Below are 22,652 nucleotides of genomic sequence, written 5' to 3'. Positions count from 1 at the left end.
TTTTTGTTTTCTGTTTTCTCTATTTTTATCTCTTTCCTGCGTTCCTGTGTGCTCGAACGTATTTTTTTTTTACAATTTAATTTTGATTTATTTATAATGGTCTTGAGTGTATCCCTGTATAAATTTTTAATGGTTGCTCTAGTTTTTTTTTCTCTCTGTACGTACACACACACGTAGATCTAGATCTTTATAGATCTATGTCTGTCTATCTATATCTTAATATATCTTGTTGTCAAAGTTTTGCTGGTTGAAGTATGGAAAACTTGCCCCTTTTATGTCCATTAACTCCACCTTATTTATAATAAAATTGTCTTAAATATTTCTTCTACATACGTTCAGAACCACATCAGACAGTGTTATAATTTTTGCTCAACCATCACACATAATTTAAACAACTCAAGGAGGAAAGGAAAACCTATTGTATTTATGCATGTTTTTGCTTTTTCCATTGTTTTTTCTTCCTTCCTGATGTTCCAAGATTCCTTCTATTATTATTTCCTTTTTGTTTAGATAACTTCCTTTAGCGATTCTTTTAGAGCAGTCTGCTGACATCACATTCTCTTAGGTTCCCTTCCTCTGAGAATGTTTTGATTTCCATTTTGTTCCTGAAGGGCTCTGAATTGACAGTTGTTTTCTTTTAGCACTTGAGAAATGTATGCCACCTCCTCTTGGACTTCATGGTGTCCGATGAGAAATCTGCTGTCATTCAGTTTCATTTAAGGTGTCATTGCTCTCTCCCTGCTTTCAAGGTTTGTTTTTTGTCTTTAGTTTGAGTATAATGTGTCTTGCAGCTTATTTCTTTGAATTTATCTTCTTGGGGATTCTCACAGTTTCTTGAATGTATAGGTTTATGTCTTTTGCCAGATTTGGGAAGTTTTCATCCATTATTTCCTTGCATACTTTTTAACCTACAGTGATAAGTAAATTGTGTGTCAGCTTGGCTGGGCCATGATTCTCAATGGTTTGGCAGTGATGTAATGATATAGTTTGGCAGTTAACATAATGATGTAGTTTGGTGGTTATATAATGATATAGCTGTCCTCCATTTTGTAATATAATCACTTCCATGATATGATCTGATGTGATCAACCATTCTGGTATAAGGGGAGTTTCCTTGGGGGTGTGGCTTGCATCCAATATGTATGGATGTTCTGGTGAAGCTTGATGGCTTTTGCTTGCTCTGGATCCTGTATTTTGCTCATTGTCATCTGACCTCCAATTCTTGGAATTCAAGCCAATGACCTGCTGTATTGCCTGCTGATCTTGGGATTTGTCTGTCTGCCACCTTACCTGCTATCTTAGGCTGGGTTTTCTAGAGAACCAAAGCCAGTGAAGAGTCTATATATGTGTGTATATGCGTATATATATAGCGAGGGAGAGGAAGAGAGAGAGATTTATATCAAGGAAATAGCTCATGCAGTTGTAGAGGCCGGCAAGTCCCAAGTTGGAGCGTTAGGCATCAGGCTGGAGGCTTCTTTTGACTCACATACCTTCAGGGGCTGGTGAACACAAGATTGGCGGTCAGAGAGCAAGCCTCTGGCTCTCAGGCTGCGGACTGCCAGGTAAGCCAAGAGCTGGAGGTCAGATGAACAGGAGCAGGCTACAGGATTCAGAGTAAGCAAAAGCCCGTGAGCCTTGCCAGAAAGTCCGTCTATATTGGATGCAGGCCACACCCCCAAGGATACTCACTTTCAACTGATCAGCTACTTACAGAAGGATCCCATCATGGAAGTGATCACCTTATATTGGATCTCATCGTGGAGGTGATTACATCATTATATGATTGCCAAAGTACATCATAACTGCAAACCACTGAGAATCGTGGCCTAGCCAAGTTGACACACAACCTTAATGATCATACCTGTCGATCTTGGATATGTCAGCCTCAGCATCCTGTGAGCCAGCAGCCTGGCGTCTGACCTGCTGATCTTGGGTTCGTCAGCCCTTGCAGGTACATGAGTCAGGAGAAGCCTCCAGCCTGACGGATGACCTGTGGACTTGGGACTTGCCAGCCTTTACAACTGCGTGAGCCATTTCCTTGAGATAAATCTTTCTCTCTCTGCCTCTCCCTCCCTCTGCATTTCACTCTCTCTATGTATATACACTTCACTGGTTTTGCTTCTCTAGAGAACCCAGCCTAGGACATTTGGTACCAAGAGTAGTTCTAGAGAAACAGAATTATAAGGATGCGTTTTCTAAATTGGTTACCAAGTCTGGTTAGTCTTAAAAGATGTTGATGACTCTGCTTCCAGTAGTAAAGAGGGCATTGCTAATCCATGGTGTGAAGCGGCAATAGAAATATGCAAATGTCACTACCAGTGGATGAAGTATTGGTGAGCAGTGAGGCTCTGGGTGATCGCATGTTTGATACTTTTCCACAGTTTCGTCAGAATGAGTAGTATAAGGAAGCTTGTTGGTTGGTCTGCTTTTGCTAGACAAAGTGATTAAAAAAAGTTGAGTTTAGAGCTTTATAGTCACAACTCAAGTGCCACATAAACGACCTCAAAATAGCCACTTGCGCCTTGAAAGAAAGCCTTATTTCTTGTAGTAACAGAGCTGATACTGCCAAAAAACAAACCCAGAGACTTATTGTAAGAGTAGCTAAATTAGAGAGCCAGTTGAATTCTCAACCTTAAATGGTGTCTGAAATTAAAGCGAGGGCACTGACTGGGAAAAAATGGGATCCTGACACTTGAGATGAGGACATATGGGCAGATAATCAGGAGCTGAGCCTCTAAATTCTATTGACTCACTCCGTCCAACAGAACCAACCTTCTCACTCCCATCTGAAAAGATTACTCCAGCTTTGTCTGCTAAACTACCCTCCCCCAAAAAACCATTAGCCCCTTCACCCCCATCTGATGAGCTTAACCCAGCTGTGTCTGAAAATCCTATGTCTGAGATATTGCTGGGGGTGGCATCAGAGTCATTGCCTGGGCCATCGCCTGAGGCAGATGCGTTACAAGACATTACTGAATGTTTTTAGAACACATCCCCACCACCCATTTTTGCTTCTACACCTATAACTAGACTTAAGTTCCAGTGTTCCCCAAAACATGAAGTACAGAGGGTGATCCAGGAGGAGGCAAGCTACACTCCAAAGGAACTGTTTGAGTTTTATAATATGTGTAAACAGAAACCTGGGGAATATGTGTGGGAATGGCTCTTAAGGGTGTACGATAATGGTGTGAGGAACATAATGTTGAATCGGTCTGAGTTTATTGATACGGGCCCACTAAGCACAGATTCTTCATTCAGTGTTTCAGCTCGAGAGGTTAGGAAAGCACCTAATAACTTATTTGGTTGGTTCGCTGAAACATGGATTATTTGGTGGCCTATACTAAATGAAGTTGAAGACCTGCCTTGGTATCCTATAGAAGAATGTATCCAAAGGCTTAGGAAAATTGGCATGTTAGAGTGGATCTATCAGGTGAGACACACAGATCCACACATGGAGTGCCCAGAGGACACGACTCTTTTCACAACAGTGAAGAAAAAATTTGTGATGGGAGCCCCAGCGTCTTTGAAGACTGTTGTAATTTCTATTTTATGTAATCACATTTGACAGTAGGAACTGCCCTAGCTGAATTAAGACACCTAACTACAACAGGGCTGGTTGGACCCCATGGTGGTAGGAGCCAAATGGCAGCACTCAGTCGATAAAGACAAGGTGGGTATGGTTACTGTAATGAACAGCAGAGTCCAAGAATAGTCTGACTTGTATGGACTTATGGCATTGGCTACTTAGTCATGGTGTCCCTAGGAGTGAAATCAATGGGAAATCTACTAAATATATGCTTGATTTATTAGTGGAAGAATTCTCGGTCGAGTAAACGGTGGTCTAACTCGAATTGTCAAAATTGAGAGTCATGGCCCCTCAGTCAATTCACAGACTAGAGCCAGTTTACATATCCACAGCCCCTTGACTGAAGGGCAGCCCGTGTCTTTTTGAGGAAGGACCTCACTACACTGCCAAAGATTTATATTATCGATGTTTCTTCTAGCCTTCCCCAAAGAAATCTGTAGCCCTTTACTAGAGTGACTATTTACTGAGGAAAAGGAAATAATCAGAATTTTCAGGGATTACTGGACACTGGCACTGAACTGACTCTAATTGAAGGAGACCTAAAATGTCACTGTGGCTCTCCATTCAGAGTGGGGGCATTGGAGGTCAGGTTATTAATAGAATCTTAGGTAAGGTTCATCTCACAGTGGGTCCACAGGGTCCCTGAACCCATCCTGTAGTGATTTCTTCTTTTCGAGGATGCATAATTGGATTATATATACTCAGCGACCGCAGAACCCCCCACATTGGATTTCTGGCAAGTGGAGTAAGGGCTACTGTGTAAGGAAAAACCACATTAAAGCCATTAGAAGTGCCCTTACCTAGGAAAATAGTAAACCAAAGCAAGACTGAAGTGCTGGAGGGATTGCAGAGATTACTGCCACCATCAAGGGCTTGAAGGATGCAGGAGTAGTGATTCTCACTACATCCACATTCAACTCGTTTATTTGGCCAGTGCAAAGAGCAGATAGACCTTGGGAAGGACAGTGGATTATCGTAAACTTAACCAGATGGTAACTTCAGTGGCAGCTGCTGTTCCAGATGTGGTTTCATTGCATGAGCAAATTATTACATCTCCTGGCACTGGGTATGAGGCTATTGATCTGGCTAATAACCTTTTTCCTGATTCTGGTTTTGAAGGAACACCAAATACAGTTTCCTTCAGCTGGCAAGGCCATCAGTAAACCTTCACCATCAGAAGTATATCAACTCTCCAGCCCCACAAGATGTCACACTAGCCATCACATTGATGACATTATGCTGATTGGATCTAGTAAGGAAGACACATCAATGACTCTGGACTTATTGGTAAAACATTTGTGCACTACCAAAAACCAAACCCATTGCTACTGAGTTGATTCTAACTCATAGTGGATTTGAACTACCATCCTTTTGGTTAGCAGCTGAACTCTTAACGACTGTGCCACTAGTGCTCCCATTTGTGTGCTAGGGGGTGGGAAAGAAACCGAACAAAAATTCAGGCATCTTCCACCTCAGTGAAAAGTTCTGGGGGTCCACTGGTGTGGGGCATGTCAAAATATTCTTCTAATGTAATACAAGTAAGATAAGTTATTGCATATGGCCCCTCCTACAACTGAAGAGGAGGCACAATGCCTGGTGGGTCTTTTTGGATTTTGGAGGCAACATATCCTTCATTTGGGTGTGCTACTTCAGCCTATTTATCAAGTGACTCAAAAAGCTGCTAGTTTTGAGTGGGGCCCAGAACAAGAGGATTTGCAACAAGTCCAGACTGCAGTGTAAGCCCCTCTGCCACTGACCTAGCTGATTCAATGGTGCTTGAAGTGTCAGTGGCAGATAGACATGCTGTTTGGAGTCTTTGGCTAGCCCTTATTGGTGAATCACAATATAGACCCTTAGGATTTTAAACCAAAGACCTGCCATCCTCTGAGGATAACTCCTGTCCGTTTAAGAAGCAGCTTTTGGCTTTTTAGTGGGCCTTTAAGTAGAGATTAAACTCTTATACTTGGGCCACCAAGTCATCATGCAGCCTGAGCTGCCCATTTTGAACTGAGTGTTGTCCAACCCACAGAGTCATGAATTCGGACATGCACAACAGTACACCATCAATAAATGGAAGTGGTATGTACTATATCTGGCCTGAGCAGGACTTGAAGGCACAAGTAAGTTACATGAGGAAGTGGCCCAAATACCTGTGGTGTCTACTCCTATCACATTATCTGACTTCTCACAGTCTGCACCCATGGCCTCAGGAGGAGTTCCTTATGATCAGTCAGTTGAGGAAGAGAAAACTCATGTGTGGCTTACAGATGGTTCTGTGCAATACGCAGGCTCCACTCGAAAGTGGACAGCACCAATACTTCCTTCATAAAGGACAGTGATGATGGAAAATGCTCCTAATGGGGAGAGCTTTGAGCAGAGCACCTGGTTGTTCACCTTGCTTGGAAGGAAAGATGGCCTGATGTGACATTGTATACTGATTCATAGGCTGTGGCCATGGTTTGGCTGATGGTCAGGGACTCAGAAGGAACATGATGGGAAAATTGGAGACAAGAAGGTACGGGGAGGAGGTATGTGGACAGACCTCTCTGAAAGGGCCAAAGAAGTGAAGATATTTATATCTCATGTGAATGGCCACCAAAGGGTGACCCCAAAAGCAGAGGATTTTAGCAATCAAGTGGATAAGATGATGGTTTTTGTGGAAATTAGTAATCCTCTTTCACCAGCCACCCCCATCAATGCTCAATGGGCTCATGAACAAAGTGGCCATGGTGGCAGGGATGGAGGTTATGCGTGGCCTCAGCAACATGGAGTTCCACTAACCAAGGCCAACTTGCCTTCAGTCACTGCTGAATGCCTGAATCTGCCAGTAGCAGAGACCAACACTTAGTCCCTCATTTGGCACCATTCCTCAAGGTTATCAGCCAGCAACCTGGTGGCGGGTTGATTACATTGGTTCACTTCCATCATGGAAAGGGCAGTGTTTTATTCTTACTGGAATAGACACTCTGGATACGGATTTTCCTTCCTTTACATGTAGTACTTCTGCCAAAACTGCTATCTGTGGGCTTTCGGAATGCCTTATCCACTGTTTTGGTATCCCACACCACAATACCCTGGATCAAGAGACTCACTTCACTGCAAATAAGTGTGGCCATGGGCTCCAACAAACAAAAAAACCAAACTCATTGCTGTCAAGTTGATCCTGACTCTTAGCAGCCCTCTAAGATAGAGTAGACTTCCCCATAGGGTTTCTAAGGAGCATCTGGTGGATTCAAACTGCCGACCTTTTGGTTATCCACTGCAGCAGCAGCACCAGGGCTCCACAGTGGGCCCATACTCATGGAATTCACTGGTCTTACTGTGTTACACAACAGCCTGAAGCAGCTGGCTTGATAGAATGGTGGAAAGGCCTTCTAAAGACACAGTTACAGTGCCAGCTAGGTGAGAATACCTTGCAGGGTTGGGACGGTGTTCTCCAGGAGCCTGTTTATGCTCTAAAGCAGCATCCAGTATATGGTGCTGTTTCTTCCATAGCCAGAATTCATGGGTCCCGGAATCAAGGGGTGGAAATGGAAATGATGCCTCTCACTATTACCCCTAGTAACCCATTCACAAAATTTTTGCTTCCTGACCCTGTTCTGTGGGTCTAGAGGTGTTAGTTCCAAAGGGAGGGTGGATTGTTCCCACCAGGAGACACAGTGATGATTCCATTGAACTGCAAGGTAAGAATGCCACCCGGCCACTTTGGGCTCTTCATGCCTGTGGATCAACAGGCAAAGAAGGGAGTTACCGTATTGGCTCATGTGATTGATCCACATTATCAAGGGGGAAATCAGATTGATATTACAGAATGGAGGTAAAGAAGAGTATGTCTGGAATACAGAAGATCCTTTAGAATGTCTCTCAGTACTACCATGCCCTGTGATTAAAGTCAATGGAAAACTGTAGTAACCCAATTCCAACACAGCTTCTAATGGTCCATACCCTTCAGGAATGAAGGTTTGGTTCACCCCACCAGGCTAAAAAGCACAACCAGTTGAGGTGCTTGCTGAGGGTAATGAGAATATGGAATGGTGGTGGAAGAAGGTAATTCTAAATGCCAGCTACAACCACGTGACCAGTTGCAGAAACAAGGACTGTAATTGTTATGAGTCCTTATATGTGTGTGTCAGATATTTTTGTTTTCTTCACTTATATAAGATGTGAATGGGGCTAGTGCGTTTTTGGTTGTACACATGTTAGTTGTATCATGTTTAATGCTAGTATGACTTTGTGATTGTCTGGCCATCCTCACTTCTAAGAAACATCCTGGCTATACTTCTTCCAAGACAGATTTGTTCGTTCTTCCAGCAGCCCGTGTTATATTCAACAGTCTTCACCGACACTGCAATTCAAATGTATCTTGTTCAATTCAAAATGGCCAATACCAACACATTTCAGCTCACTAATGCCTTGAATATCGATCTTTATATGTTCTATTTCATTTTTGATGACTTTCAGTTTTCCTAGATTCATTCTTCATACGTTCCATGTTTCAATTATTAATGGATATTTGCAGCTGTTTCTCTTCCTTTTGAGTCATGTCATATCAGCAAATGAAGGTCCCGAAAGTTTTACTCCGTCCTTGCCATTAAGGTCGACTTTAAGCAGGCAGCTTTTCACCAGTCATATTTTGAGTGCCTTCCAACCTGATGGGCTCATCTTCTGGCACTATATCAGACAGTGTTCCGCTGCTACCCACAAGGTTTTCACTGGCCAGTTTTTTCAGAAGTAGACCGGCGAGGTCCTTCTTCCTAGTCTGTTTTAATCTGGAGGCTTCATTGAGACCTGTCTACCATGGTGAGCCTGCTGGTATTTGAAATACTGGTGGCATAGTATCCAGGATACAAAAACACAAGCTGCCACAGTATGACAGACATAAGTGGTGAGCCGTTGAGTAGGTCTATTGATTTTTTTTTCTGTTAGTTTTTTTCAGTTCTAAAATTTCCATTTGATTCTTTCTTATATCTTCTATTTATTTGCTACGAGTTTCTATTTCTTTGCTGAGATTTTTTGTATTTTCATTTATTTTAAGTGTGTAGTTGCTCATTGAATCATTCTCATGATGGCTGTTTTAAAATCTTTGTTAGATAATTTAGACAACTCTGTTGTCTTTTCATTGACATTTTTTTTTCCCATTTGTTGAGATTTTCCTGGTTCTTCATATGAGGAGAGGTTTTCACTTGTTACCTGGACATTTGGGATAATTAGTATTAGACTGTACCTTATTTAGAACTTTAGCTGCATTTCTGTGACATCACTCTGGAAGGGAAGGAGGGTGTCTTGGTCATCTGGTGCTGCTATAACAGAAATACTACAAGTGGATGGCTTTAACAAAGAGAAATTTATTCTCTCATAGGCTAGTAGGCCATAAGTCCAAATTAAGGGCATCAGCTCCAGGGAAAGGCTTTCTCTCTCTCTTGGTTCTAGAGGAAGGTCCCTGTCATTAGTCTTCCCTTGGTCTGGGAGCATCTCAGTGCAGGAACCTCAGATCCAAAGGATGTGCTCTGCTCCTGGCGCTGCCTTCTTGGTAGTATGATGTCCCCATGTCTCTCTGCTGCTTCTCTCTTTTATATCTCAAAAGAGATTGGTTTAAGACACTACCTATTGCAGACCTCATCAGTATAACTGCTGCTAATCCATCTTTTTACATCATAATGATAGGATTTACAACATACAGGAAAATCACATGAAATAGTGGACAATCACATAAAATGGTGGACAGTCACACAAAACTGAGAATCATGGCCCCGTTAAGTTGACAGATATTTTAGGGGAACACAATTCAATCCATGACAGAGGGGCACTGCCTCATTGCTGCTAGGTGGGTTAGAAGTTGGCATTCTGCACTTGGCTCTGTCGGCATCCCTAGGGCAGGAGGGCTCCTCATTGCTGCTGTGCAGGAATGAGAGTTCCAGCTCCCTACTTGTCCTCTCTTCTCTGGCTGGGAGAAGCAGGGGTGTGTGTTGCTTCCCATATATTCAACCGCCAACACTGCAGAGCAGGGAGGTGGGGGAGTGCTTATTACCAGCAGGTGGAGGTGGAAGGCTGGGCTGTCTCCTGGCCTTCTCTGACAGTGCCCCAGCATGGGGCTTGGGCACTTCTTTACAGCTTGCGAAGGATAGAAGTCTAGGTTCCCCTCTTCACTTACCTCGTGTGGATGGGGATAGGGTCACAGATTTTCCTGTGGTTTGCCTGCAGTAATGTGGTTATTGTCTAAAAGCCTTCTGTCTCACTAGGCTGCCCCTTTCCTGGTCCTTTCCTAGAGAGAGAAAACTTGTTGGAGCTATTCGTCCATACTTGTTTCCATTTCTGGATTGCCAGTGTCTTCACCACCCAGTCTGAGATATGTGAGGCAAAAAGAAAACCCAGGAAGCACACCACCTTGTGGGTCCTCCTGTCCCAAGATCCCTAGCTTGTCTGCCTTCTCTCCACCATTCACAGCCTTTTTATGCTTGTTTCATATATGATGGCCAGGATTTTTAATTATACTTAGCGGAAGGAATAGGGAATCTTCCTTAAAGACAGCTCATCTCCCTCCATCCCCACATACTGTTCATATTAATTAGGATATGTTCAGTTACAAGTAACAGATACCCAAAATGGAATTCTCCATTTTCCCCAAAGCAGAATCTTCACAGTTGTTAATTTAATATCTAATTTTAAGCATAGTACATTCATTTTGTCACATTTTTTTATAGTCAAGATACATATATTAAAGTTTTTATGTAGCCTTCATGGATAATTTGTCTATTCCATGTTTGTAGTAATTTTTGTTCCGTTGACTTCCTGGCTTTGAACCTTACTGCGTTGGTTCAGACTTACAGATGGTGTTGTCTCTTCCCACTGTTCATGTGTATTGCTGCTTGGGGCTTTAGGGTTTGGGTTTGAAATGGGATGAATTTCAGGCCCTATCTTTATAATATGAGTGAACTACTGTTTCCTGGTTTTTTTGTTTTTTTTTTTAAATCAGGAATGGGTACTTCGTCTTGTCAGATGCCTGTTTTGCTGTGTTGGGAAAGGTCCTAGAATTTTGTCTTGGGTTTATTAATGATTGTTGGCTTTAGGTACTATAGCTGATCTCACAGTGGAGCTGATGCTGAGCCGTGGTTGGAAATGTAGTCTGTGTTGCAAACTTCACATGTGCGTGTGATATACGCAAGGGCTGGTGCCTGCTGTGAGGGCGGCGCTCTGGTCAGTGCATGTCTGTGTGCTCCTCAGGCCAGCATTCAGACAACTGACACCCCCGTGGTATACATGATATGTGCTAGTAAGAGGGGAAACCAGGTGCAGGGTCCCCGGCTGTGGGCTTCCAGAGCTCCCTCGCGAGCCAGGACTACCTGCCTTTCCACAGGGATCCATGTTATCCCAGCGACCCTCTGCATGTTCAGCTCTTCCTTTGCTGCTGGGTCAGCTTTGGTCAGATTCAATTTACCTGTCATAATTCCAAGTTGTGCAGGGTGGTTGAGGCAAGGGGAAGACAAAGCAAGACCCATGCATGTCTTCAGGTCCATTCTGAAATTTTCTGGAACGATAAGTGGTGCTCAGACTTCTTGGTTGCCTAATTTCATTTCATATGAGCCTACCCAAAAGGAGGGGCTTGTCCCTGCCGTCCAGCTTGAGCCTCAGGGGCTGGTGCTAGAAATAAGCTGGGCTGCTCGGGGCTCCCCTCTGCACACATACCATACCACACACTCATGCATTCCCGCCCCACCTCTACCCACACATACTTCTTATGTCAATTAGGATATGTTTAGTTACAAGTAACAGATACCCGAAGTGGCAATGGCTTAAACAAACAGGAAGGCTCATTCTCCCTTATATACACATTCCAAGGTAGGCACTTTACAGCTGGGTTGTAGATCTGATCCAGGAACCCTGGCAACCCTGTCTCATCCAGTCCACTGCCTGCCATCCCTAGCGCGTGGCCCTCATCCTCATGTACCAAGATGGTAGGTAGAGATGCAGCCATTATGCCTGTATCCCCAGCAACAGCATGAGGAAGGCGAGAAGAATTAGCCATCTTTAAGGAAGATCCCAGAAGCTTTCACGTGACCCTTCCATTCATATCTCACTGGCCACACCTAGCATCACGGGAGGCTGGGAAATGTAGTTTTCATTCCAGGTGGCCAAGTGCTCAGATAAAAATTAGGGGTTATATTGTGGTATAGAGGTGGAAAAGGGCCGTGGGGATGGCCAGCTGGCAGCCAGCTGATTCTTCACAGCCATCTTTCTGCAGTACCCAGCCCTGTACTCAGTGGAGACATTCCACGTGAACCACCCGGGGTCCCTCTGCTGCCATTGCAGGTCTGGGCCACCCAATCCCTTTCCCTCTCCATTCTCAGGCCTTCCTGCCAGCCAGATGCTGCCTGTCTTGCTCCAGGGGCCATGGACAGTATCCCTCTGCGTGTTCAGCTCTTCCTTTGCTGCTGGGTCAGCTTTGATCAGGTTCAATTTGCCTGTCATAATTCCAAGTTGTGCAGGGTGGTTGAGGCAAGGGGAAGACAAAGCAAGACCCTAAAGCTCCCCCTAGGCTTGTGATCCTGGATGGAGGGTATGGCTCACTATGAGCACAGCTCCAGGGGTGTTTTGAGAATCATGACAGAAAAGGAAGAAGGGAGATAGGGCACTAGGTGAAAGGCAGAGTTCTCTTTGCTTCATTTGAGTTTGGGGGATTTTAGAATTTGTAGGTGTAGGGGAGAAGTTTAAGAGGCAAAAGAGTAGAGTGTTGACAAAATGAAATCTGTTAGTATTGGGTGGGCGGGAACAACCATAGCAATGACCACCATTGTTCATTTAGATTAGCATCTACTGTGTTTTAGGAGAAGGTGTTCATGTTTTCCTTTTTTACCTCAGAAAACAACCGTCTGAGGACTTGGGGATGATTGTCATCACTTCAGAGGGGATGGAATTGAGATAGAGCTTAACTAATAGTTCAAAAGTGGCAGAACCAGGATTTGAACCCAAGTGTCTGATGCCAGAGAGTCTTTGCCACTGTGCCAGAGTGCTGCTTTATACCTCCAGAGTCCCCTCAGGCATCTTTCAGTGCAGGGTGCACAGGGCTGCAGGCGCTAGAGCCCTCTGATGCTCGACTGAGGTGTGAATGCATCCTCTCTGCACTAGACCCGCCCAGGGTCAGAGAAATCCGAGGGGGGCTGACGCTCTCGTGGACCTGTGGCTGTCAGGTGTGAGAATGAAGCCTGCACTCGTTCTCGTGGGGTCTTATGATTGGGTGGCCTTCTCTATTTGCCCAGCTGTTTCTGTTTCCCACCTTTTCAGCCATCTTTGACCTCACAGCAGGGGCAGTTTCCATAACTGCAGGTGTGTCAGGCTGCGACATGGCCACCTGGTTCTGCAATGTGTGGGCTTGTGTATGCGTCTGACCGACAGCACCTCTCACTGACTGCACCTTGTCCCCAGAGGGACCTGACATCCACCGTTCAGGTACAGGCTCACACGAGGCCCACACATGCCATGTGGGGTTTGTCTCTTCTGTCACTGAGGCTGTCCTTTCGCCACACCCAGGGCAGGAAGATAGAGTGGCCCAGCCACCTGCATCTGGCTCTGCACTCTGCTGTGATGTCCATGTCCTCTGTGATGTCATCTAGAGAACGGCCATGGACAGGTCAGCCTTTGGCAGCATCTTCCTCTATGTCAGGGTTGGACAGGCCTGACTTCACTGTAGATCTGGGGTGCAGACCACCAGGCTCCAGGAAAGGGTCAGGCAGGCCTCGAACCTGGGTGTGCATGGTTGGCCCCTGATGGACGTCATATAGGTCTGGGCCTGGCCTGCTTCCTCAGAAATTTATATAAAATATTTTGGAAGACTTTCCAAATGTATGAAATACGTATTTCCATTATAAAATAGAACATACACATTCAGTGCTATTAGTAATTTGAAGAAAAGAGGTATCCCTCACTCTGGCACCACTTTCACGGTGACCTACCCAGCAACTAGGATCTGCACGACTTTCCGTTGCTGCTCTGATCACCTCAGGCAGGAAAGACTTCCCTGCATTAGGCAGGCCTTAGGTGGTTTGCACACACATGCTACTGAGAAAGTCACATGTGGGAGTGGCTCCCCCAGCTCAGGGACATGGCCTCATGCTCCCCAGAGGGGCAGTCCCTGGATGCACTGCTTCACTGGCCACAGGACTGGCACTGGGCTGGGAACAGGCAGGGGAGGGAATGTGTCTCAGCAGCCAGGCAGCCGGCATGCAGCGCTCAGGCAGGGCGGGTCCTTGGCTACCCTCTAAGCTGTGGGCAGCGCAGGGCTGAGAGAATCTCGTGGAGGCTGCTGGATGGAATGGGTGAGCACACATCACTTCTCCCTACTGATCTGATGTTCTGTGTAACGCTTACATGGATTGTAAACTCATCTTTTGTTTCCTTTCCCAAAGCCAAGGGTAGGGGAGGAGGTGTGAGAGGGACTTTGGAGAAGTGTGGTGTCTTGAAACCATGTCTGCAGTAACCCTGTTTCTCAGAATACCCAGGACCAGCCAGAATTGAGGGCAGGGATAGGTCGCTCCAGGAATATGAGAGTTAAGGTCCCCTTCACTCCCTGGCCGAGATGAGGAAATCAAGGCCTAGAGAAGGTATGGAGGAAATTATTCATGGTTGCGCGGCTCCTTTTAAAAACACGAATGTTTATTCCATTCTCTTGGTTGGAAAAAAAAAAAAAAAAGGAGGTCGATGATGACGAAGACAAAGATAAAATTCCACATTTTCTACTAAGTAACTTATCTTTGTACAAATCATACTAAGTAAGAGGACCTTGTAATTTTCATGGGAGAACATCTAATTTTTTGTAGACAAGTCTCGAAGTCTCTTTGTGAGGAAGTCTCTTTTGGGGCTATTGTGAGTGGAGCAGGCACTTTGTTTGGGGAGCAATGTGAAGGTACCGTGGGTCTGACTGGGTGCTCAGGAGGTGAGGATGGCACCTAGCCAGAGTGCCTGGGCAGTGGGCATGATACACTGGCTCCAGAGTGGTACCTCACCTGAACTTGGTCCAGCCAGCCAAGGAAGGGCCGAGGAGCTGCCTTCTCATATGTGTGCCCATCTCTCTTTTACCAGGAGCGGCTCCTGATGAGTCTCCTGCCCCGCAACGTTGCCATGGAGATGAAGGAGGATTTTCTGAAACCCCCTGAGAGGATTTTCCATAAAATTTACATCCAGAGACATGACAACGTGAGGTAGGGTTGCCTGGCTTCGGCCTTGTGTGAAGGAAGGGGCAGCTACTGGGCATCTACCCACAGGGAACAGGGTCCTGCAAAAGGCGGGGTGGGGCAGGGGAGTGCATGTGACATCTGCTCTTTCCCATGTTCCCATTTCAACTCCCTGGTGCTTCCTGTGTGGGCTAGAGGGTCAGAACTCTGTCCTGAGAACCAGGTTTGGGCAGGGGCATTTTGGGCTGGAGATCTGTCCATGTCAGGTTCACATCTGAACATGATTCTAGTTGGTACTGGGCTCTGGGATAGGCATTCTCCTGTTCCTCACTGTATTCATCTCATAACATCCCTAAGAGGTCAGTATTACTCTTCCCATTTTACAGGTGAGAAAACTGAGCCCTCAGAGTGAAGCAACTTGGCAAGACACTCTGAGATTTACTTGTTTATTTTTAAGAGTCTATTAAAAAGTATTTTGTTTTATTAAATTGTACATTTCTTTTTAAAAAACTGTTTACCAAGGTGTAATATACCTAGCATGGGTGAGTGTTGCCAGTTTGGGGATCATATTTTACATAGATGTGCACTCTGCTGGGAGATGACAGTTTTGAAGGACCCCAAGACACTTTTACTTTCCAGTGTTTTTTCTGGTTCTTCTGGGAGTTGATATCAGTCCTCCTGTCCACTGTGCTTGCTGGGGCAGCTCAAGGGTCGAAGAGGCCCCTGCAGACCCCAAAAGTTAAGAAAAACTCAATCTATTGTTCTGTGTCAAGCACTGCATACTGAGTCCTTGCAAGGCTATCTTGTTCATCTGAAATGTCTCGAGAAGGTTTACTGCTGAAGTCCCTCCCCATCCCTGTCTGAGTTCTCACTGAGAGCCAGCTCGTGGACCGTGGTCTTGCTGCGTGCTTACTGGGAAGTATTCTCAGTTCTTACAGGTAGAGCTTATTTACTGCTCTCCATCCTGTGTGGAAGGGACTAGTGTCATCCTTGTTCTTCAGATGAAGCTGAAGCACAGAGGGGTAAGGCCCATGGTGTATGGAAAGTAGCCGAGGAACCAGTACTTGAACTCAGGCAGGATGACACCAGAAATTGAGCTGAGAATCTCCCTGCCAAATGTCCTGTTCTGTTTAATATGACCACACCCCTGTGAACCATGGACATTGTCACCTCCATTTTATGTATGAGTAAGCTGAGGCTTAGCAGAGTAAAGCCTATATGAATGTCAGGGTTGGGACCTGACCTGTGATTAGCTGACTCTAATGTCTGCCTTGGCATTTCACATTTTGCCCCATTGCCTCTCTTTAATGGACAAGGACATGATACAGGGATCCAGAACCTTACTGGAAGACCAGACCATGAGCACGAGCCAGGCAGCACCTAGAGATGAAGTAAGACTTTCCGTAGAGTAGGGAAGGCATCAAATATCCAGAGACTCCTGGGTGCTGTAGGTGGAGGTGGGCAAGATGGGATTGACATCCAATAGCCTTTCCCACAGCTCTCTCCCCTGAGCTGAGGGAATGGTGGAGAGTAACCATTTTCCTTCCTGGCTGAAAAATCTCCATTTTTGTCTGCTTGTGGGCTTCTCAGTTCCACAGCACCTTGGGGGCTGATTCTGGGTATAGGTCTCACAGCCTGAGAGCAGAGAGGAAGTCCAGGCTGTTGTCACCAATGGAGCTGGTGATCAGAGACATCTTTCCATATCCTGGATATGAATACTTCAGTTTCCTCTTTACAATTCTCATTAAAATCCTCCAGTGTTTTTGCACCACTCCAGAATTAAATTCTAAATTCAATATGCCATTCAGAATTCGTAGCAGGCTGACATCATAGGGAATGGAGGAGTAAGGACCTCTGAAAATCCTCTCCTCATGAAAGCAATGAGAACACTTCAAAAATGTCAAAACCAACTTTCTAGAACTCTGGAAACTAATCAAAGGTGTGCAGTAATCCAGGAAGTATTTATTTAAGAAAAATGGCTAAGTCTCAGTAAGAACAGTGAGCTCCGTGATGTTTTAACTTGCCCTATTCCCATCCCCTCTCGTCAGCTCCATGATAGGCTTGAAAACCAATGACAACAAGTTACAGTGAAAACCAGCATAGTGGCAGTCAGTAGAGGGGTCAGAATGAGGTTGGGACTCTTTCAAAGCCCTATTCTCAAAGAACTGTCATTATTTGACCTGTCTGGATGTTCCCCAGAAAGTCCCACTCACAAGGCTTTTCTTTATTTGACCTGACTTATTGCTCACCCAGTGCTAGCAGACTTTTCCCCAGAGCATTTGTCAAAAACAATCAGCAGCAATTGTTTAAGATCGCAGCCACCTAAGGCAGCAATAACAGTTGAGGCCAACAACCAGCTAATCAAAATTTAAAAGGAAAAACTGTAATGAAATGCCCATAGGGTACTTTGAAAAGCACCAGCATATTTTGGGGAATCTAGAAGGCCATGGGCATGCATAGGGCTGTGTGCATGCCCAGGACTGTGTTTATGCTCAGGAAATACCTTCAAAGACCTTAAAGTTCTCTCCTGTGCCTAACCTTGAGGCTCAGAACAAGTGGGCAGTGAAGGCTAAGGCAGAGTTGTCAGCTCCCTAGCTGAGTGTTGAAGACATGCCCCAACACTCTGAAAAGGCTGGGAGATTTACTGGTTCCAGACATTTAAGGGAATCTCTGTCCATTCATTAGTTGACCCCTAAGCTAACCAGTCAGAGACTTCAGAGGCCACACATGAAAAAGAATGTAGACTCAATTAAATAAAAAAAAAAAGACTTCACCGAATTAGTTCAGAAAGTCATTAATAGCAACAACAACAAAAAACAGCGGCAACTAAAAACCTTAGGGAGAGGAGAGAATCAGATTTCCAGAATTGTCACAATATATTATTTAAAATATCTAGCTTCCAACCAAAAAATATGAAATGTGCAAAAAAACAACAACAACAAAAACACAAGCAAAACCCCAAGAAAGTATGATCCATACACAGGGGAAGAAACTACACAGTCAATAGAAAGTGTTCCTGAGGAAGCTCAGATGTTGGACTTATTAGACAAAAAAAAAAAAATCAGCTATTTTAAATATGTTCAACAAGCTAAAGGAAACTGTATCTAAAGAACTAAAGAAAAGTATGAGAACAGTGTGTCACCAAATAGAGAATATCGGTAAAGAAATAGAAAGTAAAAAAAAGTACGAAATAGAAATCTAGGAGTTGTAAAGTACAGTAATTGAAATAAGGAGTTCACTGCAGGGTCTCAGCTGCACATTTGAGCAAGCAGAAGAAAGAATCAGTGAGCTTGAGAATAAATCAATTGAGATTGTCTAGTTGGAGGAACAGAAAGAAAAAAAGAGTACAGAAAATTGAACAGAGCCTCAGAAACCTGTCGGATACTACCGAGTAGTTCAATATGCACATAATGGGATTCCCAGAAAGGGGCAGAGAGAGAAAGGGGCAGAAAGAATTTTTGAAGAAATAATGGCCAGAAACTTCCCAAATTTGATTTAAAATATTGATCTATGCGTGTAAGAACTCAGTGAACTCCAAGTAACATAAATTGAAAGAGATCCACAGAGACTAAAAGAATCTTGAGAGCAGCAAGAGAGAAGTGACTTGTCACATACAAAGGAGCCTGAATATGATTAACAGCTGATTTCTCATCAGAAACGTGGAGGCCAGAGGCAGCGGGATGACACATCCAAAGGCTTGAAATAAGACCATCCAACAGGAATTCTGTATTCAGAAAGAATCACAGCAGCACGCCCTGCTATTCCCTCTACCTTGGAACCCTCTTCTCCGCTCTGTCAAGTGGTCCAACGTGCACATAATGAGATTCCCAGTAGGAGAGGAGGAGAGTGTGTTGACATGCACGCTTTCTCTGCTTTTTCTGGCCTTGGTTGAAAGGTTATCTGACCAATCCTAGCTAAGATGACAGACCCTCCATATCCATCTTCCTTGCTTTATTTTGCTCCATAGCTGCACTCCATATTTGAATTTACTCTATGCACTGACCCTCCTCCTTACACCTTGTCTAGAATGGAAGCTCTGTTATTCAGTGCTAAACCCCTAGCACCTGGAACAGTGCCCAGCACATACAGCCCTCAAATAAATATGTGATTGATGATTTAATGAATGAATGAGTTATTAACACTTATAAATTATTATAAATAATTATTGAGCTCTTTATTAGGTGCAAAGTATTGTCCTAAGTGCTTTACATTTGTTAATTCATTTAATTCTACAACCCTATGAGATAGGTACTAGCCTTCTTCCCACTTTACAGATGAAGAGGCTGACATGTGGAGGGATTAGATAAGTTGCCCAGGGTCCCGTTGCTGGAAATGGACAACTGGGCCATCTCACAGGAGTCCATGCTTTCCCCCCCAGCTCCCCTCATGGCCTTTGCTGGGCTAGCTCCTGGGGTCTTCTCTTCCTGGGACCCTTGTGCTCTGCTGCTTACTACTCGAATCATGTGCTCCAACCATTCAGGATCTCTTGTTTGGCAAGTCTCTAGAGTGTGTCTCACCCATCTTATATTGTATATGCTGTTTGCCCTTCTGAATCCATCTTCCTCCCTTTCTCCCTCCCTGCCTTTCTCCCTGCCCCCTCCCTCTAGGCCTCCCTCTCTCCCTCCCTCTCTCCCTCCCTCTCTTCCTTCCCTTCTTGTCTGCCTGCCCTTCTGCCTTCCTGCCTGCCTTCCTGTCTTCCTGCCTTCCTGCCTCCCTGCCTCCCATCCTCCCCTCATTGTCTGGGTAATTCCCATGTAGGCTCCAGGTTTTGCTCAGGCCTGGCCTCATCTGTGAAGCCATCTTTGGCCTTCAGAGCTGGTGCTGTGCCTGCTTGCCAAATTCTGGGCTTCCACGTCATTGCTTCAGTGCACTCTGTTGAATTGCTTATGTATCTCTCCCCCCTGCTCTGAGCCTCCTCCTCCTGGACTTTGAGCTCCTTGAGGGCAGGGGCCTGGCATGGAAGAGGCACTGCATAAATGTTGACCTGTGTGGATGTAGAAACTGGGGTGCCCTGGGGAGCAAGTTTTCCCTCAGCAAGTAGAGGCCAAAGATAGCACAGATGCTGGGAGCTCTTCTAGCAGGGGTTTGTAGAACTTGATGAACAATCAGATACTGAGAAACCAGCGGATAGAGAGAAGAGTTTGGATGGATTATTATTTGTAGAGGAGAGAAGGAGGGGGAAAAAAGATGAATTCTTAGAGGTGTAAATAAGGCTGAATTGTATACCAAAATGTCCTTCTACCCTACCCCTGCAGTTCTCTTTCTCAGCTTCCCAGGATCAATTAATGACACTTCAGATATCCTAGACTCCTGGGCTTTGTTCACCTTATTTTCTTATTCATTCATTCACTTATAACACGGGCACTGAAACCACATCTACTGTGTTAGCTGCTGCGAGATAGAAATTGTGGTTTGCCCCCTCAGGCCCTCACAGTCTTGTAGAGGTGGCCAGCTGCAGGTGGGGGTATAACGGGACATGCTGAGAGTTGTCACTGGGATAGCACAGCAGCTATCCACACGTGGAGAGGGGTGGTGGTGGAACATGTGGATGGGTGAGGGCCCAGTCAGGGAGAAAAGCTTGCTGTGGGTCTCCACTTTCTCTGTTGTTGAAAATGCAGATCGGAGTTAAGATGTGACATCACCAAGCTGGATATGAGAAAAAATGTGTCATAAAAGCAACATTACTGAAATGCCACCTCTCTTTATTCATTTAAAGTCACACCTTTATTCTGAGGTCTCAGAAAATCTCATAACGGTTTACAGTGTGTTCACTGATCTTTCAAGTCTCCGTAACAGGTTTTTGGCTATGTGTGACAAACAGTTGGCCTTGCAGCAGCTCCAGGAACAACGGACTTACTCTGCCTATGGGATGAGAGCCCTGGAGGTGGGCAGCCAGGACGCTGGCTCAGCAGTTCAGTGCTTGGGCCCACATGACCTTTCCCTCAGTGGTCAGAGCAGCACCCTGGTCATATTACAAGTGCCCTGCCTCCCCATCACACCTATAGAGATTCAGGCTGCTGGGAGGCGTTTTTGGGAGCTTCCTCCAAACCTACAACTCAAGGAGAACTCTCCATTTTTTTCTTTTTTCTAAATATTAATCTGACCCATGGGGTGACCCCATGTGTGACAGACTAGAACTGTGCTCTGTAGGGTTTTCTTGGCTGTAATCATTTCAGAAGCAGATCACCAGGCCTTCTTCTAGGAAGCCACCAAGTGGGTTCAAATTGCCAACCTCTAGGTTAGTAGGCATGGATAGAAGCAAGGATGGTGAGACTACATCTCACATACTTTGGACACATTATCAGGAGGGATTAGTCCCTGGAGAAGGACATCATGCTTGGTAAAATAGAGAGTCAGCGAAAAAGAGGAAGACACTCAATGAGATGAATTGACACTGTGGCTGCAACAATGGGCTCAAGCATAGCAACAATTGTGAGGATGACACAGGACAGGGCAGTGTTGTGCATGGGGTCGCTATGAGTTAGAACCAACTCGATGGCACCTAACAACAGCAACAGGTTAGTAGTAGTCCAGTGCAAATCATTTGTGCCCTGCAGAGACAACGTCCCACAAAACACTTTGGGAAATGCTGGGCTTAATGGTTTTGAAGTTCTCTTGCCTGCCTCTGTTGAGTGGCTGTTTGTATCCCCCTGCTCCCAGTAGAACCTGTGGCTTTGGCTCTGACTCAGTGTGACCCCTGTGCGTCAGAGTAGAACTATGCTCCATAGGGTTTTCAGTGGCTGCTTATTTGGAAGTAGATCACTAGGCCTTTCTTCCAAGGTGCCTGTAGGTGGACTCAAACCTCTAACCTTGCAGGCGGCAGCTTGTATGTGTTAACTGTTTGTACCGCCTTGGAATTGCCTCAGTGGCAACTGGGTTTTTCACCCCGCCAGACCATGGGTGGTGCACATGGTTAATGGGCTCAGCCACTGACTGAGAGTTTGAAGGTTTGAGTCCACATAGAAGCTCCTCGGAAGAAAGGCATGGTAATTTACTCCAGAAAAGCAGTATGACAGAGTGGAATTGCCCCATACAGTTCCCCCGGCTGTATGCTTTACGGGAGTAGATCACTAGGCCTTTTCTCCTGTGGAGCAGCTGATGGGTTCAAATCACCGACCTTTCGGTTAACAGTCAAACTCAACCATTGCGCCACCAGGGCTCTTTGATACTAGCTTAGGCACCACCAAACTCTTGTTGCTCACTTCCTTGCTAAGGACTGTGGACTCAAGGAGTCACACAGGGCCGTGACTCCTGATTCCAGGCCTGGGGCTGGCTCCATGCTACCTGCTGGGTTGAGGTAGAATGGGACCCTTCACCTTGAGGGTGCTGAGACAGGGCAGGATAAGAAAGGGGGGCCAAGTTCATAGAAACGCCTAGCTAGCCTAATGTAGCAGGTGGAAGAGGGCACAAAATCGGGAACCCCTTTCATTGTGGAAACCCTGGTGGCGTAGTGGTTAAGTGCTATGGCTGCTAACCAAAGGGTCGGCAGTTCAAATCTGCCAGGCGCTCCTTGGAAGCTCTAATGGGCCATTCTGTTCTGTCCTATAGGGTCGCTATGAGTTGGAATCGACTCAATGGCACTGGGTTTGGTTTTTTTTTTTTTCATTGTAGGCAAGAATGACCTTTTCCTTCCCTGACTTGGCATTTGTTGACTTCATTTAGGGGGATGTGGGAGGTAGTCTAGGTTCAGGAAGTCCCAAAGTTTGAGAAATGTTTGGGGATTGTTCTACCACATTTTAAGATGCGTTTTAAAGCTATAGAATTTTAAAAATAAATGTTAATTTTTTCTTCACTTCTCAGATTTTCCATGACAAGCATGTTTTAGTCTTGTAAGAAAAGAAAACTGTAGACAGCATTCTTTTTAGAGTCTTAGAGTCTCTGAAAATTGAGTTGTGGGTAGA

General features: G+C 45.2%; 1 protein-coding gene across 1 annotated transcript in view; it reads left to right on the top strand.

Moving 5' to 3' along the window:
• The window catches only part of ADCY1 (adenylate cyclase 1), a 252,600-nt gene that overhangs the window by 78,501 nt on the left and 151,447 nt on the right, over positions 1-22,652 (top strand). The window contains exon 3 of the mRNA XM_023544192.2: positions 14,660-14,778. Within this exon, the coding sequence (XP_023399960.2) occupies positions 14,660-14,778 (119 nt within the window). The remainder of the gene's footprint in view (positions 1-14,659; positions 14,779-22,652) is intronic.

The sequence above is a fragment of the Loxodonta africana genome, chromosome 8 (assembly GCF_030014295.1).
Source record: "Loxodonta africana isolate mLoxAfr1 chromosome 8, mLoxAfr1.hap2, whole genome shotgun sequence".
In the NCBI taxonomy this organism is placed as follows: Eukaryota; Metazoa; Chordata; class Mammalia; order Proboscidea; family Elephantidae; genus Loxodonta; species Loxodonta africana.
Note: the sequence above shows the minus strand (reverse complement) of the source record. Positions and strands in the feature narration are given on the sequence as shown.